The sequence below is a fragment of the Centropristis striata genome, chromosome 21 (assembly GCF_030273125.1).
Source record: "Centropristis striata isolate RG_2023a ecotype Rhode Island chromosome 21, C.striata_1.0, whole genome shotgun sequence".
NCBI lineage: Eukaryota > Metazoa > Chordata > Actinopteri > Perciformes > Serranidae > Centropristis > Centropristis striata.
The window spans coordinates 28,573,898-28,590,611 of NC_081537.1; the positions used below are offsets into that span (position 1 = coordinate 28,573,898).

General features: G+C 38.4%; 1 protein-coding gene across 1 annotated transcript in view; it reads right to left on the reverse strand.

Moving 5' to 3' along the window:
* The window catches only part of LOC131959479 (ryanodine receptor 2-like), a 241,865-nt gene that overhangs the window by 124,719 nt on the left and 100,432 nt on the right, over positions 1-16,714 (reverse strand). Inside the window, exons 8-13 of the mRNA XM_059324681.1 lie at positions 14,239-14,335; positions 11,459-11,533; positions 9,134-9,290; positions 7,214-7,378; positions 6,335-6,456; positions 4,528-4,711 (exon numbers count right to left, since the gene is read on the reverse strand). Of these exons, the coding sequence (XP_059180664.1) occupies positions 4,528-4,711; positions 6,335-6,456; positions 7,214-7,378; positions 9,134-9,290; positions 11,459-11,533; positions 14,239-14,335 (800 nt within the window). The remainder of the gene's footprint in view (positions 1-4,527; positions 4,712-6,334; positions 6,457-7,213; positions 7,379-9,133; positions 9,291-11,458; positions 11,534-14,238; positions 14,336-16,714) is intronic.

The following is a 16,714-nucleotide window of genomic DNA, read 5'->3' on the forward strand; positions in this document are numbered from 1 at the left end:
TTTTGGATGACCTGTCGACCCTTCATGTTTCTAAAATGCTAAAGCGTGCTGTATATGCCGGTATTACTGCTGCAAAGAAAATGGTTGCAACTCGTTGGAAACCTCCTCATGACCTGTCTATTCGCACCTGGACCCTTTCTTTTTTGGATGTCATATATATGGAACTCTCTACAGCTCGCATAAATGGAGCCTCTGAAAAGACTCTGGACACTTGGCTCAACATTGCTGACTCTTTGAAACAAATGCTGAGCCCGCCCTAAACCTCTAATTCTGTTTGTGCATGTCTGGTCCCTTATTTCTTATGTCTCTACCTCATTAAGTGTGTTTTTTGTTTTGTTTGTTTGTTTGTCTGTGTGTTTGTGTACGTCCATCTCTATTTGTCTCCCTTGTTACTGGACAACGATGGTAATATTGTGGGGTCATGTCTCCCTTCCCTTCTTCCCCCTTGTGTTTTTGCCCTGGGACACGTTCTTATGTCTTTGGCATACTTTGTGTAAAATGTAATTTGACAGAGATGGTTTTCTATAACCTTGTGTGACTTACTTAATAAAAACATTTGATAACAAAAAAAAAAAGGATTCTTTAAGGAGTAGAGTTGTGGTGTGGTGCTAGGAGAGAAGGTCCTCTCTGTAGAGCTGGGTCCTCAGGAGGTTTTTAAAGGTAGAGAGGGACGCTTTCAGGAAATAATCATAGAGATAGACAGTGCATAGCAGTACGCCATAACACTGTGAAGATGGTATATTAGATCCTTAATACAATGTAACATTTGTATGACAATAATAAATGTCTATCTCAGTTTCAGCAGTTTACATGCATACAGGAAGTTGCGCGGAACTTTTGTAGGGAGTGTGTTTTATGATGAGCGCAACAAAGGCATTGCATGTGGTCAGTTAGCCTGCATCAATGCTATGGAAGAAATATCCTATCTTTATTCAAGAGCGTAGTTTTTCAGTTTGAGAGCATGATTTTATTCCTTTTCCGTGACACAGCTCCTTCTCCTGCTCAGATTTATTCTCCTCATGGTCACATTTTGTGCTGGCACTCAGATTTCTGCTGCTGTCAAAAATCATATGCTTGATAATGTAAATCAAGTGCTCACATTTCTTCTTCTTCTTCTTCCGGTCTGATAATTACACAATTACATATTTTTCCCCCCACACAATAAAGACGTGTTAATAAACATTTCCTTTGTAAAATGTAAAATCAAAAACTGTAATATTAACTAGAAAATTTCCCCTGGGGAAATTCTGAAGGGGCCACGGGGGCTACTGCCGGTGTGTGTACACTATGATGATATTCTTCAGAGATTTCAAACTATGCCCTTTAACCTCAAAATGTGTGTGTGTGTGTGTAGCGAAAATCGCATAAAGTTACCTGTGTGTGTGTGTGTGTGTGTGTGTGTGTGTGTGTGTGTAATTAAAATCACATAAAGTTACCTGTGTGTGTGTGTGTGTGTGTGTGTGCACGTGTGTGTTTGAAGCATATGTATGCATGTGTGAGGAGTGTGCGTGCTTACGCGCATGTGTGTGTGTGTGTGTGTGTGTGTGTGTGTGTGTGTGTATCTGTAACTGTAATCACATCAAAGATCAAAGGCAATCAGATCAAAGCAATCAACAGAATTAATTGACACCTGTTCTGGCATAGTGACAGCAGAGGTGGACAGAAAGCATTTTTGGCAAAACCATAATACCTATCATTGATCCGACTTCACTTTGAGCGTCCTGAGTTCTTCCTGAACGTCTTCATATGTTTTTTTTAAAGATAAATGAAAAAAATAGCTTTGTTAGAGCGATCTACAAAAACTGTAAAATGTCCCTTTTTCTGAAATCTTCCTGCGGGTTTTAATATGGGAGCCAATGAGGCTGTTGGTGGTTTTGGCGGTGCATCTGTGTGTCCTACGCCCAAACTATAACTCTGACAGCTTTACCAGAGGATTGTGAGTGAGACGACAAATTTTCCTACGTTTCTATGTATAAATTATCTCTGTAGAGTGAAATTTGCAGTCTGGAGCGCAGTTTTCAAATTTATTTTTTGACAATTTCTTCTCTCCCTCTACACTCTGGCGATGATGTCACACACTGTGACACGAACATTCCGTGCAATACACACCCATTATAATCTCAGAATTTCCCCAAAAATGATCATGGTCATTGAACAGGGATTGATAAAAAACTATATGACCTATCGAAACGTGGATTAATACACCGATACACAAGACTTGTGTCTACTGTTTAAAGTTTAAATGGATTCGCCCGAGCACCGAGCACTGGTCCCTACAGCTATTGCTGTATGGGACCAGTGCTCGGTGCGATTGCCCCGAGGCCCTAACAAGAGCCTTTTCAGTAGCAGCCCCCAGACTCTGGAACTGCCTCCCCCTCCACATCCTTGCGGCGCAATCCCTAAATGTTTTAAAGCAGGGGTCTCAAACTCAAATTACCTGGGGGCCGCTGGACGCAGTATCAAAATAACCAAAAAAAGACACAAAATTACTAAAAAAAGGTACAAAATGACAGAAGAAAAACTAAATCACTTTTTAAAAAAGACACAAAATGACCAAAAAATACACAAAATGACCAAAAAAAGACACAAAATTACTAAAACAAAGGTACAAAATGACAGAAGAAAAACTAAATCATTTAAAAAAAGACACAAAATGACCAAAAAAGACACAAAATGACCAAAATAAGACACAAAATGGCCAAAAAAGACACAAAATTACCAAAAAAAGACACAATATTATTTTAAAAAAGACACAAAATCATAAAAAAAAGACACAAAATTACATTACATAACATTTCCATTTGTTCCTGTAACAACACGGCAGATAATAAACAGTCTTTTTGTTAACGTCAACATAGAAACAAGTGAAACAAAGCTCCAGCTGGAGCAATAAAGGGACCTCTACACAAAACACAAGCCTAACAAGAGCCTTTTCAGTAGCAGCCCCCAGACTCTGGAACTGCCTCCCCCTCCACATCCTTGCGGCGCAATCCCTAAATGTTTTAAAGCAGGGGTGTCAAACTCAAATTACCTGGGGGCCGCTGGACGCAGTATCAAAATAACCAAAAAAAGACACAAAATTACTAAAAAAGGTACAAAATGACAGAAGAAAAACTAAATCACTTTAAAAAAAAAGACACAAAATGACCCAAAAAATACACAAAATGACCAAAAAAAGACACAAAATGACTAAAAAAACCCACCTCTTTTCTCTTGCCTTGGATTAAAGTTTTCCTCTGGCAAGTGCTAGGGAATAGTGTCCCCGAGTAATCCCTCAGTGCCTTTAAAATCATTCCTTCTTCTTTTAATTCATTTTAACTCTTGCAGGCAATGTCTTTTAACCCTTTTTGCGATTGTTTTTGTTTCTTACACATTGTCAATTCTGTATTTTATTGCACTTTATGCAATAACATTTTTTTTATGTGAAGCACTTTGGTGCGGCTCAGCCGTCAGCCTTGACTTTGCATGCTCACATTTTGAAAGAAAGCAGCAGAAATCTGAGTGCGAGCACAAAATGTGAGCCTGAGGAGAATAAATGTGAGCAGGAGAAGGAGCTGTGTCACTGAAAAGGAATAAAATCATGCTCTCAAACTGAAAATCTACACTCTTGAATAAAGATAGGATATTTCTTTCATACAATGCAGGCTTGCTGTTTTATGACAGCGTTTGGGATGGCAATAAATATGGCAGACCCTCAACGCGAACAACCAACTGGAGCGGCAGTGGGTAAGGAGAGGCTCTTCATAAAGCCTGACCAGATGGATTTGCGATCTTGTTGTGAGATATCAAGAATCCAGCTGCCGGGCAAGGTAAGAAAAAAGACGCCATGGGGAAAAAAGTGAATCACTAAGAGGCTCATGACACATAATTATAGGTAAACAGACATTTTATGTGACTTTCCCTTTAATATCCATAAGGGACTTATTTGCATAAGTTTAAATAACAACAAGACTAGGTGAAAACTTTGTATATGGCTGACTTTGGTCAATGTGATTTTGTGGGCAATGTGTTACAGGAATAATTAGTGGTAGTGTCTATGATGTGAATCTTTTGGATATTAGTAGTTAGTGTGCTTTTGTCCCAGTAATACAGACAAGTCATAATATGATTAATGATACGGACTTTAGAGGAACAATAGCGCTTTTGCACCACTGAAATGAGTGAAGTGAACGCACTGTGACTCCTTATGAGGCCAAGGACAACGTGTTTGAAAAGAGGCGCACGATGCAAACGTAGAAGCGGAGAGCTGAGGAACACCTCAAGAAGCCACACCCCTGAACAAAGTAGTTTACTCACTCAGTCACATACACACCCGAGTGTAGGGCTGACCTTCAGCGGTCAGCCAAAATATAAAAATATGTGATGGCTTTGTTCATGTTTACTTTTAAAAGCCAACTTGTAACATTATAAAACAGATTATGGGACTCTAGCAGTATGAAACCTGACTTAATTCATGGGTATTTAGGTGAATAAAACTTACATACACACACACACACACACACACACACACACACACACACACCCTACCTCTTCCTGAAAGAGGTTCTGCCGGTTCTTCAGAGCTCTTAGTCTGTTCTGCTTGTCTTCATGTTCCAGGTGATCCCCGGGTGGCTGGAAGTAGCCAATCAGATCCTGCAGACTCAGACTGACTGAGTCTATTGGTAGGTCTAGAGGTGAGCTCTTCCCCTTTTTCCTTAGTGTGTCCAGACCCCTGGAGTATACAGAATGTAAGATAATATGATACATTCTCATTGTTGCTCTTTTGATCACTGCTGATTTCGTGCTGTTGTTTATGACCTGAAACAAGCTGCACCAGTAATGGTGATATCAGATAGGTGAAATGTACATGCTTTAGGATTTGATTTGTGTTCAGACTGAGTTTGTTGGTTGTGACAAGCTTGTCAAAGATGAAAAAAATTGAGTCCTCACGCTGTTATAATGCAACCATGTAGATCTATTTATATTAACACCCGGGTGGCTTTTCAAGCGCCATGCTCTCCTTCAGACAGAGAATTAAACAAAGACATTCTGTCTGAAGAAAAGCACAAAATGTCACCATGATGGTAAAATAAATATATGTTCATGGGAGCATCATCTCAATTATGAACTCTATATTCTGCTCTTCTGTCCAGCACCTAGTGTTGATCAACTGGAGATGCCTGATTTTGTATGCTTCTTTGTAGGATAAAATTACATTAATTCAAATGGCTTATACATAGGCCAAAAGATGGGAGTACATTTTTTTAGTAATTACTACTGCAGCTCTTACTGTCTAATGCTTTCTCTAGAATTCCTCCTCAGAAAGCTGAAAGAGTGTGGAGGCTCGCACCTCACATCCCCCCGAGAGACAGAGAGGTTCAATGGTCTCCCTGAAGAGGAGAGGCTTTGTTTGTTCTGTGATTTAGGTCCATTTCACGTTTTATTGTTCATTTTATGATAAACGATAGACTGTCCTTGGTTTGCAACAGCAACATGCTTGTTCCTAACGCTGCAATATCTTGACAGCAGCAGTATTTTTGCTGCACGCAGCGAGAGCAGCTGCTGAAACTGAAAACAGGAATATAGCTGCTTGTTGCTTTACATAAATGAGCTTTCTTCCCTTGTATCAAGCTACTCTGCATGTATGTCGCATACATTAAGTGCAGTTACGTTATTACCTTGCCTCGCTTTCACTCCTGAGAAGCCATAGTTTCCCCTGAGCTTCCTTTTTGAAAACATTTGAGGTAAATTGCAAAAAGTTCTTCGCAAGTGACATTCTGTTGCCATGCAAGGGGAGTGGAAGAATTTTTTATCTAGTTTATGTGAACATGGAATTGTGTGTGTGTGTGTGTGTGTGTGTGTGTGTGTGTTTGTGTGTGCACTGAAAAAGGTGTCTAAAAACAAGATAAAAACACTAAATCTGAGGGAAATGATCTTGCTGCATGGACAGATAATTTCACTTGACAAGATTTCTTAAATTAAAATTATTAAATCTAGAAATAAGCATGTTGAACACGTAAAATAAGAAATTAACTCTTAAAACAAGATCAATTATCTAACACTTCTAAATATTTTTTTTATCTTGGTAAGAAACAAATAATTGTCAGGTCACTCTGCTCCAGTTCATCGCTGCTTGCAGCTTTAATTGATCTTTTTTTAAGAGTTAATTTCTTATTTTAGGTGTTCAACATGCTTATTTCTAGATTTAATAATCTTAATTTAAGAAATCTTGTCAAGTGAAATGATCTGTCCATGCAGCAAGATCATTTCCCTCAGATTTACTGTTTTTATCTTTTTATCATTAGACACACCTTTTTTGCAGTGTGTGTGTGTGTGTGTGTGTGTAGTAACCCACCTGATGAAGAGGTTGAACAAAAAAACAGTACTGCGGATGACTCTGGCTGTGCGACTCTCCTCATGTTGTGACCGAGACAGCGTCAGCCCGTCGTCCATGTGACCCTCATGGTGCATGATGGCCTGAAATAATTAGCAAAGTTTAAAAAAAACACTGATTTCTACTGGTAATATCAGACTGAACAAATCCAATTACACACAGTAGAAAGTAGTAGCAGTTTTAGGCCAAATCAAAAAAGTGGGGCAAGAGTATCCAATGACCCCTGTGGTGATGTCAAGTGGGAAGAAGTTAGCACTGTGTCAGCTATTGTGATATGATTGGCTTTATTTACAACAATAGAACAAATGTAATCATTAAGCTTTAAACTTCATTTGACCTCTGGCATGAATACAATTCATACATTTAACCCTGTGACATATCATATTTTGCTTTGACTTTGACTGAACATTTGCTCTCACTTTGTGATAAAAAATATTGCGATATATATCGTATATCAATATTCAGCCTAAATATATCAGGATATGACTTTTGTTCCATATCGACCAGCCCTAATCTCACAGTTCAAAAGTGTGGTTGGATGGCTATCAAAATTATTAGTAATTTTCATAAATAATTATTATAATAAATTATATGACTTGATTAACTCTAAGTCATAACTGGTTGGGGCAACATCTGTTAAACAGAAAAATATAGCCAATTCACCTAAATCAGTCTCATAAAGTTACTAAACTATCAATTTGGAACACTGATTAATAATTATGAATATAATTATAATCAAATTACCATATTTATATTTAGTAATAGTTGAAGAAAACATGAATTATTTCCACAGAACAGGATGTAATATCGTTCATATAAAGATTTCATGCAGACAGGTACCTTTCTCTGTACTCCACCCATCCGTGCACACTTGGCATCCAAAGTCTGGTATGTGAGCCACAGACAGGTGTCAACATGTTGGATGTAACACACAGAGTCGCCATACTTAATGTCAGGAACGCCCATCCCATCCACCTCCTTCTTCACTCCAGGGTCCAGTTTTTCCTGAAGGAGAGAGATGGGAAGGAACAAACTGAATACTGTTAAATAATACAGATTACATATAACATGGCAAGCACAGGGCTGAACGGGGCTGCAGTAAAGGATAATTAACTCAGCTCTATCTGTCATTTCCTCCTGATGACCCCTCAGTGTCTGCACGGGTCTCTGCCTGCCTCTCAGACATCGCATCATGGATGAAGGCACATCACCTCCAGCTGAACCAGCTCTGTCCTGGTTTGATTCCTACCTGAAAGGATGCTCACTCAGTGCATCTAGTTGTCTGTTTTGCATTGCCTCTCCACAGGGGTTCCCCAGGGCTCAGTGCTGGGGCCCCTGCTATTCGCTATCTACACCACCTCTCTCGGTCAGATCATCCACTCATATGGCTTGTCCTATCACTGCTATGCAGATGACACTCAGCTCTATCTGTCATTTCCTCCTGATGACCCATCGGTCTCTGCTCGGGTCTCTGACTGCCTCTCTGACATCAACACATGGATGAAGGCACATCACCTCCAGCGGAACCTTTCCAAAAGTGAACTGCTGGTCCTCCCTGCTAAACCTACAATACACCACAACATCAACATCAAAATTGACTCCCTGTGTCTTGCCCCCACCAGGGTGGTGAGAAACTTAAGGGTGATGATTGATGACCAACTCACCTTTTCCAGTCATGTTGCCTCAGTTGCCCGGTCATGCCGCTTTGCACTTTCCAACATCAGAAAAATCAGACTCACCTAACTCAACATGCTATTCAACTTCTGATAGAAGCTGCAGCGGGTCTGGTCTACAACCAGCCAAAAATGTCACATGTCACACCGCTGCTCATCGAGCTCCCCTGGCTACCTGTTGCAGCCCGCATCAAATTCAGATCTTTTTTATTTTATTTCATTTTTTTAGATTATATTTTAACGGTGAAATGATGTAACAAACAAGGTGACATGAGGGACATGGCTCACATATATATAACACAACGAAAATAAATAGGCAAACAAAGCAAGAAGGACTAATGCGAGAAGAGAGGGAAGAGGAAAGAAAAAGAGAAATATATAAAATAAAATAAGTAAGTAAGTAAGTAAGTAAGTAAGTAAGTAAATAAATAAAAAAGATAATAAAATTAAAAAAATAAAAATTAAAAGATAATAAAATTAAAAAAATAAAAATTAAAAGATAAAATAAAATAATAAAGAATATATAATAACACAGGGGGACAGGAGACATCACAACACAATATATCGACAAATTCAAATCTCTAATGCTCGCCTACAAAGTTGTCTCTGGTACTGCACCCAGCTACTTGAACTCCCTGATTCAGGCATACGCTACCTCACCACCGTTGAGCTCCTCCAATGAACGACGCCTGGCTCTACCACCTGTTTGTTCAAGACAATCCAAACTCTTTGCATTTCTTGTTCCCCTTTGGTGGAACCACTACCAGTTCATACCAGAGCAGGGGCGTCCCTCTCTACCTTTAAAAACCTCCTGAAGGCTCTTCAGAGAGCATCTTCTCTCCTAGCACCACACCACACCACCGCACCACCTCTATTCCTTAAAGAATTCTCACTAGCACTTATTGCTGCACTAATGGCTCTTATGGCACTATACCTTGATTGTTCCCCTTTTTTCCTGTAAGTCGCTTTGGATAAAAGCGTCTGCTAAATGACTAAATGGAAATGGAAATGGAAATTCCCTTCCATAATGAGCAATAACACATTACAGCCTGCACAGACAGTGTTGTGGATGTTCTGGACTCTGCACCTTGGAGGACCTGAAGCAGAAGGCTGTCGACTTGACATCAGCTTTCTCTTTGTCCATCAGCAGCAGAGATTTGTCTTCTGTCAAACTCAGATATTTCCCTGTGGTCACATGTCTCAGTCTGAATGGCTGACCCCAGCGGATATGACTCCCACTCCACCTGGACACAAACACACACAGAGATATAAATACTAAAAGTACACATAGACACAAAGAATCCTGATTCAAATATATAACTGTCGAAGATCAGCAGGGTCTAAGAGGGCGATTTCAAAAAATGACATAGAGGGGCCTTTTGTCAAAATATACCCATATTATTACAGGTTATATCTATGGCATGCCATTTAGGAAATCATGATATATATGGAATGAAAGTGTGAATATTATAAATACATGTATACACACACATGTAAAAAAAAAGTTTCTTGCATCACATCGAAAACACAAGATGGTGCCATTGTTTTAATGACATCAAAATTGTTATTATGATTTCAAAAAGTTATTTTCAAGTATTATTTTCAATGCTGTGGTTCCCCACAACACATTTCCATTCCCCTGTTTGTATTAGGAAGGAAGTGGATATCTTAAAACCTGCGCAAAGAAAACCAGGCACTTCCATCATATACTGTAGTTAAAATCTGTCCTCTCTAGATAATATAAGAAAGGGCCCCAGATGATTTGTAAAAGTGTCTATTTACCCCTGATAGCATATGTATTTTTTTTTTCTAAGGGCAAAGTTGTAAATAGCTCAGAAACCCACTTGCCTATACTCCTAGCCTCCTGACATTTCTCCATGACAGAGCAATAGCTCCTTTGGTCAATAGAACTCCTCGATCATGAAAAAAAATATTAGACTACCCATTTTCTTCAATTTCTTGTTATTTCTCATGTCTATGACTCTTTTTAAATTTGTAGCCGGTTGGATGTAATCCTAAAATAAAAAGCTTTGGGTCTAGTGGTATTTGTATGGATAATACAACTCCTGCTAGAGGTGTTCCAGGCACGTCCATCTGGTAGGAGGCCCCGGGGAACACCCAGAACACGCTTGAGGGATTACAACTCTCGCCTGGCCTGAGAACATCTCGGGGTCAGCCAGGAGGAGCTGGACGTTGTGGCTGGGGAGAGGGACGTCTGGAATACTTAGCTAAGCCTGCTGCCCCCGCAACCCGGCCCCCGGATAAACCCCCAGATGAAAATGGATGGTTGGACTAACTCCCAAAATTGTTTAATTTGACTGCACTAGGATACATGGTAACAGTTTAAGCCACGTGTTGATAGCTTTTTATTTTTCATTTTATAGAACTGACTTCTTATTAGTTGTGACCGGCCGATGCTGCAGCTATAACTCAACTAACTGCACATCAGTCAAGGTTTGTAAAAGGTGCCGACATGTTATACTGAAATATACTATGTCCTGATTCCGCTGTTACCGACACTGTAAAAAATGTCTGTAGATTTTACGGTGAAAAACTGCTAAACGAGTAAAAGACCTCAAAATGATAAATAAGTAAATTCCGTTTCCGTAACAATGAAACACCTTAAATGTATATATCAGCCAAAACAGTATTTTTCACAGTTTCGTTTTTTGAAAAATACATAACTCCACTGTAAAATACACTGTAATATGTATTTAATGTAACATATATATATACAAGCCACCACTGTAAATTTTGTATCTTTGTGAAAAAAATACTTTTTCTCACTGTTAAATGTACTAAACACCATATCTCTAACAGAAATATACTTTAATATTTAATGGTAAAATCTTTAATTTATGTGGCATTGAAAAGTATTTTCTGTCAATTATATGGCAAAACAGCATTTCTTTTGATGGAAAAATGTTTTATTTATACAGTAAAAAATTGAATAAAATGGCATTCTTAAACAGGAAACCAACAGTGCTAATATCTTTTTACCGAAATATTTTAAAAAGTGAAAAAAAGTACCAATACGGTAAAACTTTATTACGGTAAAGTTCTGGCAAGCACAGCTGCAGGTTTTTGTACCGTAAAAACAACAGATTTTTTTTTTTTTTTTTTTTACAGTGTAGCAGCTATTGAAACAATTTAGAGTCTGTAAAAGCACACATGGAGCAAAAGTTGCAATATTTTGAACATGCACTCTACCATTCTCCTGCTCACTGCACAGTAAGTCAATCACTAGCAGTGTTTTCAAGCACTTTTACAGACGACAAAAAAACTGACTCCACAGAGTCACACACACAATAACAAACTGTATTGTATGCGTGTGGATGTGCATGTCAGCTAGTGCATATTTATGAATCCATGTTTCTTGTATGTGTGCACAGGATGCATAAAATATACTTACACGACCCGCAATGTCTCCAGCCTCCACAGGGACCTGGCATGACTGGACACTGCTCCCCCCTCATAGTGCACTGTTCTGGGGGTAAAAATGAAAAAAAAAATTTAAATCTTTAAACTAATTATATATCCACTGCACACATAGCCTCTTACAAGCCTTTTATTATCTCCCACTGCAACTCCATGACTAAGATATATACATATACTACTACCTGGATGAGTCATAACGAACCTCAGCAGACAGTCGAGAAGAGAACACAGTCGCTCTCATCGGCATTGTTTAACAACATGGCTGTCCCCTTTGGGAACATCTTAAAACTATAATTATTAATAGTCCTCCCTCTGTAGTCTCAGTCACAGCAGAGAGCTCAGTCTGTAATGAGAGTTGCTACTTTCTTTCCTGGCAGGCCACGGTAATTCCCTTTAAAAAGAAGCTAAATGCTGCATGTCGAAGTAAGCCGTGTGTTTAAACCTGAGGGAAAGTAGAGGCAAACTTGAAACAAAGAAACAAGCGGAAGGCAAAACTGCAATCTTAGAGGTGACTTTTACATTCATTTAGAATAGTTATAGCCTAAGAGACTACATTGGCTATATGTTTGTTAAATCAATGCTATTACTGATACCTTACAGCACCTCATCCTGTAATTAAGGCACTGGAAATTAACACTACAGGCTAAAGATACTGCATGTTAGACTCTATAAGGTTTAGTACTGACCAGAGGTGTGGAGTCATGAATTTGATGACTTCTGACTCAACATGGCAAAATGTAAAGAGACTTGCAACTCGACTTGCTTAATAACTTGTGATTAGTGACAAAAACACAGAGACAATATGAGATTAGAAAGACTGGACAGAAACTGCTTTGGAACTAGTTATAGTGCAATATGCTCTTGTGATGCACTTGAAAAAAAAAGTTTTGATAAATACAGATTTAAAAAGCATACATGATCCATGTCAATATTTTTACTCTGTTGTTAAAAGGACTCGAAAGGACTCAAAACTCAAACTGTTGGACTTGGGACTTGACTTGAGACTCGTTGGTCTTGACTTGAGACTTGTCGGTTTTGACTTGGGACTTGACTTGAGACTTGTCGGTCTTGACTTGGGACTTGACTCGGAATTTGAGGGCAAAGACTTGAGACTTACTTGTGACTTGCAAAACAATGACTTGGTCCCACCTCAGTACTACTGACACATTGTGTCTCTGTCACACTCAGCCATGTAGCACATAGAGCTGGCGCTGTGCTTACATCACCTCTGTTTCACTCACTTCATATAGGAATGACTGGAACGACCTGTTTCTGATGTTGGAAGAAGGGCATACCCTACCGCTCAAAAGTTTGGGGTCATCCAGAAAATGTCTGTTGTTTTCCCATCATTAACAAACTGTTTTGTTAATGAAATTAGTTACAAAATGAATCGAAAATATATTAAAAACATTGATAGGCGTAGAAATAATAATGTTAACCTGTACAAATCTCCAACTTTACCTCTAGATACTCAACCAGCCTGAGGAAGGATCATTTTATAGCTTCTCAAATCAGCACAAACAGTTTCCAGCTGTGCTAACATAATGCTCAGGTGCTTTAATCATCAATGAGCCTTTCTATTTATCAACTATATGTGGATTAACACAATGTGCCAGTGGAACACGGGAGTGATGGTTGCTGACAATATATAATAAATATTTTATAAGAAAATCAGCTGTTCGGGCTTAATAGTCATTTACCACATTAACATTGACTAGACCAGGTGTGGGCAGTTAATTTTCCTGTGGGGCCACATGAGATACTACGAAGGTTGGAGAGGGACGGACAAATACTCTGAACTAAATTCATCTTGATATTAATTAAATCACCTTATGAAATGTTGTGAATTATACAGTTTTGAGCTGCTACTGGTAAGAACACATGCTATAAGACTATGTTAATGTGGAGTAAGTATATAGCAGCAAATACAGCAGTAAAAATGCTGATCATTATCTCACTTTTCAATTTATTTTAAACATGACATACATTAAAACCACAAAAACGACATAGAGCATGTATGTTTTGCAGTAAACCAGCAATTTATTAGTGTTTTTGATGTTTTCAGTTCTGTTTTCATATTTAGTGAGAAAGGTCCAGTCTGTCTTAGGCTTGAATGTCTTGTTAAAAAAGTCTACATCTGTGTCAACTTTTCTTTTATTTATCCTGAGATGCCATTTTAGTAGTTTAACTCAGTGTTTTTTGTGGAATACAGTTCTGTGCAGGTGCGTAAATCGTCTTCAAAATAAAAGCACTTAGGTTGTGTTTCTTTCTAATTTGCGGGTAACCTCACATGGGCTGGACAGGGGTAACCAACGGGCTGGATGTAGCCCCCGGGCAACCTAATGACCAGGTCTGGTCTGAACTGTATGTCTGTTATTTTATTTTTTTAAATTATGCTTTTCTTTCAAAAACAAGTTTCTAGTTGACCCCAAACTTTTTAGCGGTAATCTATATCAACATCCAAACTTTAATTACGACTTGGTGGCTTTTAATATGTAAGTGCTGAAGACCATTGACAAACATAATTAAACCCAAAGGATGTAGTGCCATATTATTAAGGTGAATAATTTTAACCTTTATATTACCAACTCTGATCTCCCAATGACATGATCACTAGTTCTTGAACAGGGGACTCTTTCTCTTGTCCTCAATCCATCCTATCCATCCAAGTGATATTAGCAGCAGTGCTTTACAGACTATAAACCCTTCTGAATGAATATACGAGTCTAGTTGTAATTCAATAGTGCACGTTACCTCCTCTGCTCGTCCCCGTGCTCGCCAGATGGAACAGTTAGACACTCGTCCATGTGACCGTGAAGGACACGCAGGACGTCCCCTCCTATCAGGAATCCTGCACGAAAGAGAAGGGAGAGAAAGGAGAGTGACAATGGACAAAAATGACGAAGAACAGGTAGAAAAAACTGTGGGACTCAACCCATGAATCAAACAACAGAGACACAGGCAGGTTTGTGTAAAGCACCAGAATTGCTACAAATTTCGACACTGCTTTTTAATAAATTAACGTTCTTGTGTCCTCTCTCATGGCTGCAGCAGGTCTTCATAAAATGTCAGAGGTCCATGATTGTTCCTTTTGCATTTGTTCTTCACCAGATTAATACCTGGAAATGCTGCATGTCGATAAATGCTTAGTAGGTGTAGGGCTGCAGCTATTTAAGATTTAATGGAGTAATATTCCTACCACACACCGCTCCTTCATTAAGCCTCATTTTATAGAAATGATTAACACGTTACATAAATCTTAACCGAGAATTTGATACATTCTCTTGTTTTAGACGCAGGCATAGAGGAGACCCTCATTTTAATTACATTTAGGGCAGAAATGGAGCAGCACATGCCCACAGGGTGACGAGACACTGCCAGACAGGCCCGGGAGTGGGCGATCAGTGCATTGTAATATACAGGCTGACTTCTTACAAATACTATTTCTCATATTTATTATGAGAGCGAAGAATATATGCAAGCTACCAAGCAAAGATCAATATGCAATCCAATAAATACTTTTCTTTCCTTTACTTATGTTATGTACGATATGGAGTCAGCTGTGATTATAGTCAGTGATCTACAGATAATATGATCAAAGACAGTTACTCTGTGAGACGCAATGTAATGCACCATCACCTGGTGTGTGATGAACTTAAAATTAATTTTTACTTTTATATTATACAATACATATACATATTAGTGGTCGACCGACACAGGTTTTTTAAGGCCGATGCCGATACCTATTATTTTGACACATTTTCTCCCTCCATTTACATGATAAAAATGACATAATGATAACAAATGTTACACAAGTCTCAATTTAAACAAAAAAAGAAACATTTATTAACAAAACAAACAAAACATATTAACAGTTGGATAGCAAACAATGTGTATGTTGTTCTAGGCCTGGAGGTGGTGGCGCCTCAGATGATCCACATATTTGATGTGTTTTTCTTTTTTCCGGTATCAGCAGCAGCTCACCAGAGAATGGCAGATGTTGCACCGAGCCTTGCCTGCTGTTGGCTCAGTGAAATGGGCTAATTGATCAGGCACGTATCGGCCGATGCCGATACAAGTAAAAAAAACGCAAATATCGGCCCCATATATCGGCCGGCCGATATATCGGTCTACCTCTAACACATATACTAGGGATAGGCGTTTGGAAGAAACCTATCAACTCGATTATCTATAACGTTAACAATTAATTAATCTATTAATCGCTGCATGCATACATGCATACTATTATTACATACATCGCTGCATGCATACAGGCTTTTGCATAGTACTTTTACAGTATTATGCAAAAACTTGTTTTGATAACAGACGCTTTTAATTTGAAAGAACGAAAAGAGACTTGATCCTGTCCATCGTAAAACTAACTCAACTGAGATTCAACTGTAAAGATAACGTCAAGGAGTTCTAAGTTTTATGTTTAAGCCCCGAAGAGGCATGCGGTTAGTTTTCACACTAATCTTGCATATTTAAATGTGTTTTGTGTTTAAATGAGTTTGGATCAAATGAAACCTAGTAATTCATGCTAGCAAGGTTTGATACAGTAAGCTAGTTTTGCTCAAATTAATACTTGTATTTCTCTATGTTTTATACTTGTTATTGCAACTTTTAGTTTGCAAACTGTAGCTTTATCCAACTTAATTCTCAGCTCATTGACTTATTGACGTACGGCTGCAGAACTGAACGCTCGGCCGTGTTTCAGTTCAGTGCGAAATTATACGCAGTCATAGATAAAATTAGAATTAAAAAATACACAGATTTATTTAAAATTTCAATTGATCGACCAAATTCAACCCTTAATAGATCATCGATCAATCACATCCCTAACATATACACGGCTACGTGGTGTATTAAAGGCTATTGAATGATAATAAAAACATAACTAATACTATTAATAAATTGACTACTTTAAACAATTTCATATTTATATATTTATATATGAATGATGAGGCCTACTGTAAGGTTTTAACCCCTTGATGCACAACATGGGTCTAAAGTGACCCGACTAAGTTTTTATATTCTATATCTTTGCAATAAATTAATTTCATCATTCAGTATTGCAGGTTTTCCTCAAACAACTTGGTTTTGATCATCATACATACTAATTTTTTGTTTTCATTTCTTAATTGTTGAATAAAAAACTATTTTTTTATCACTACACTTCTGCACAAGGTCATTTTTGACCCATGCGGTGCCTTAGAAGGTGTTTATATAT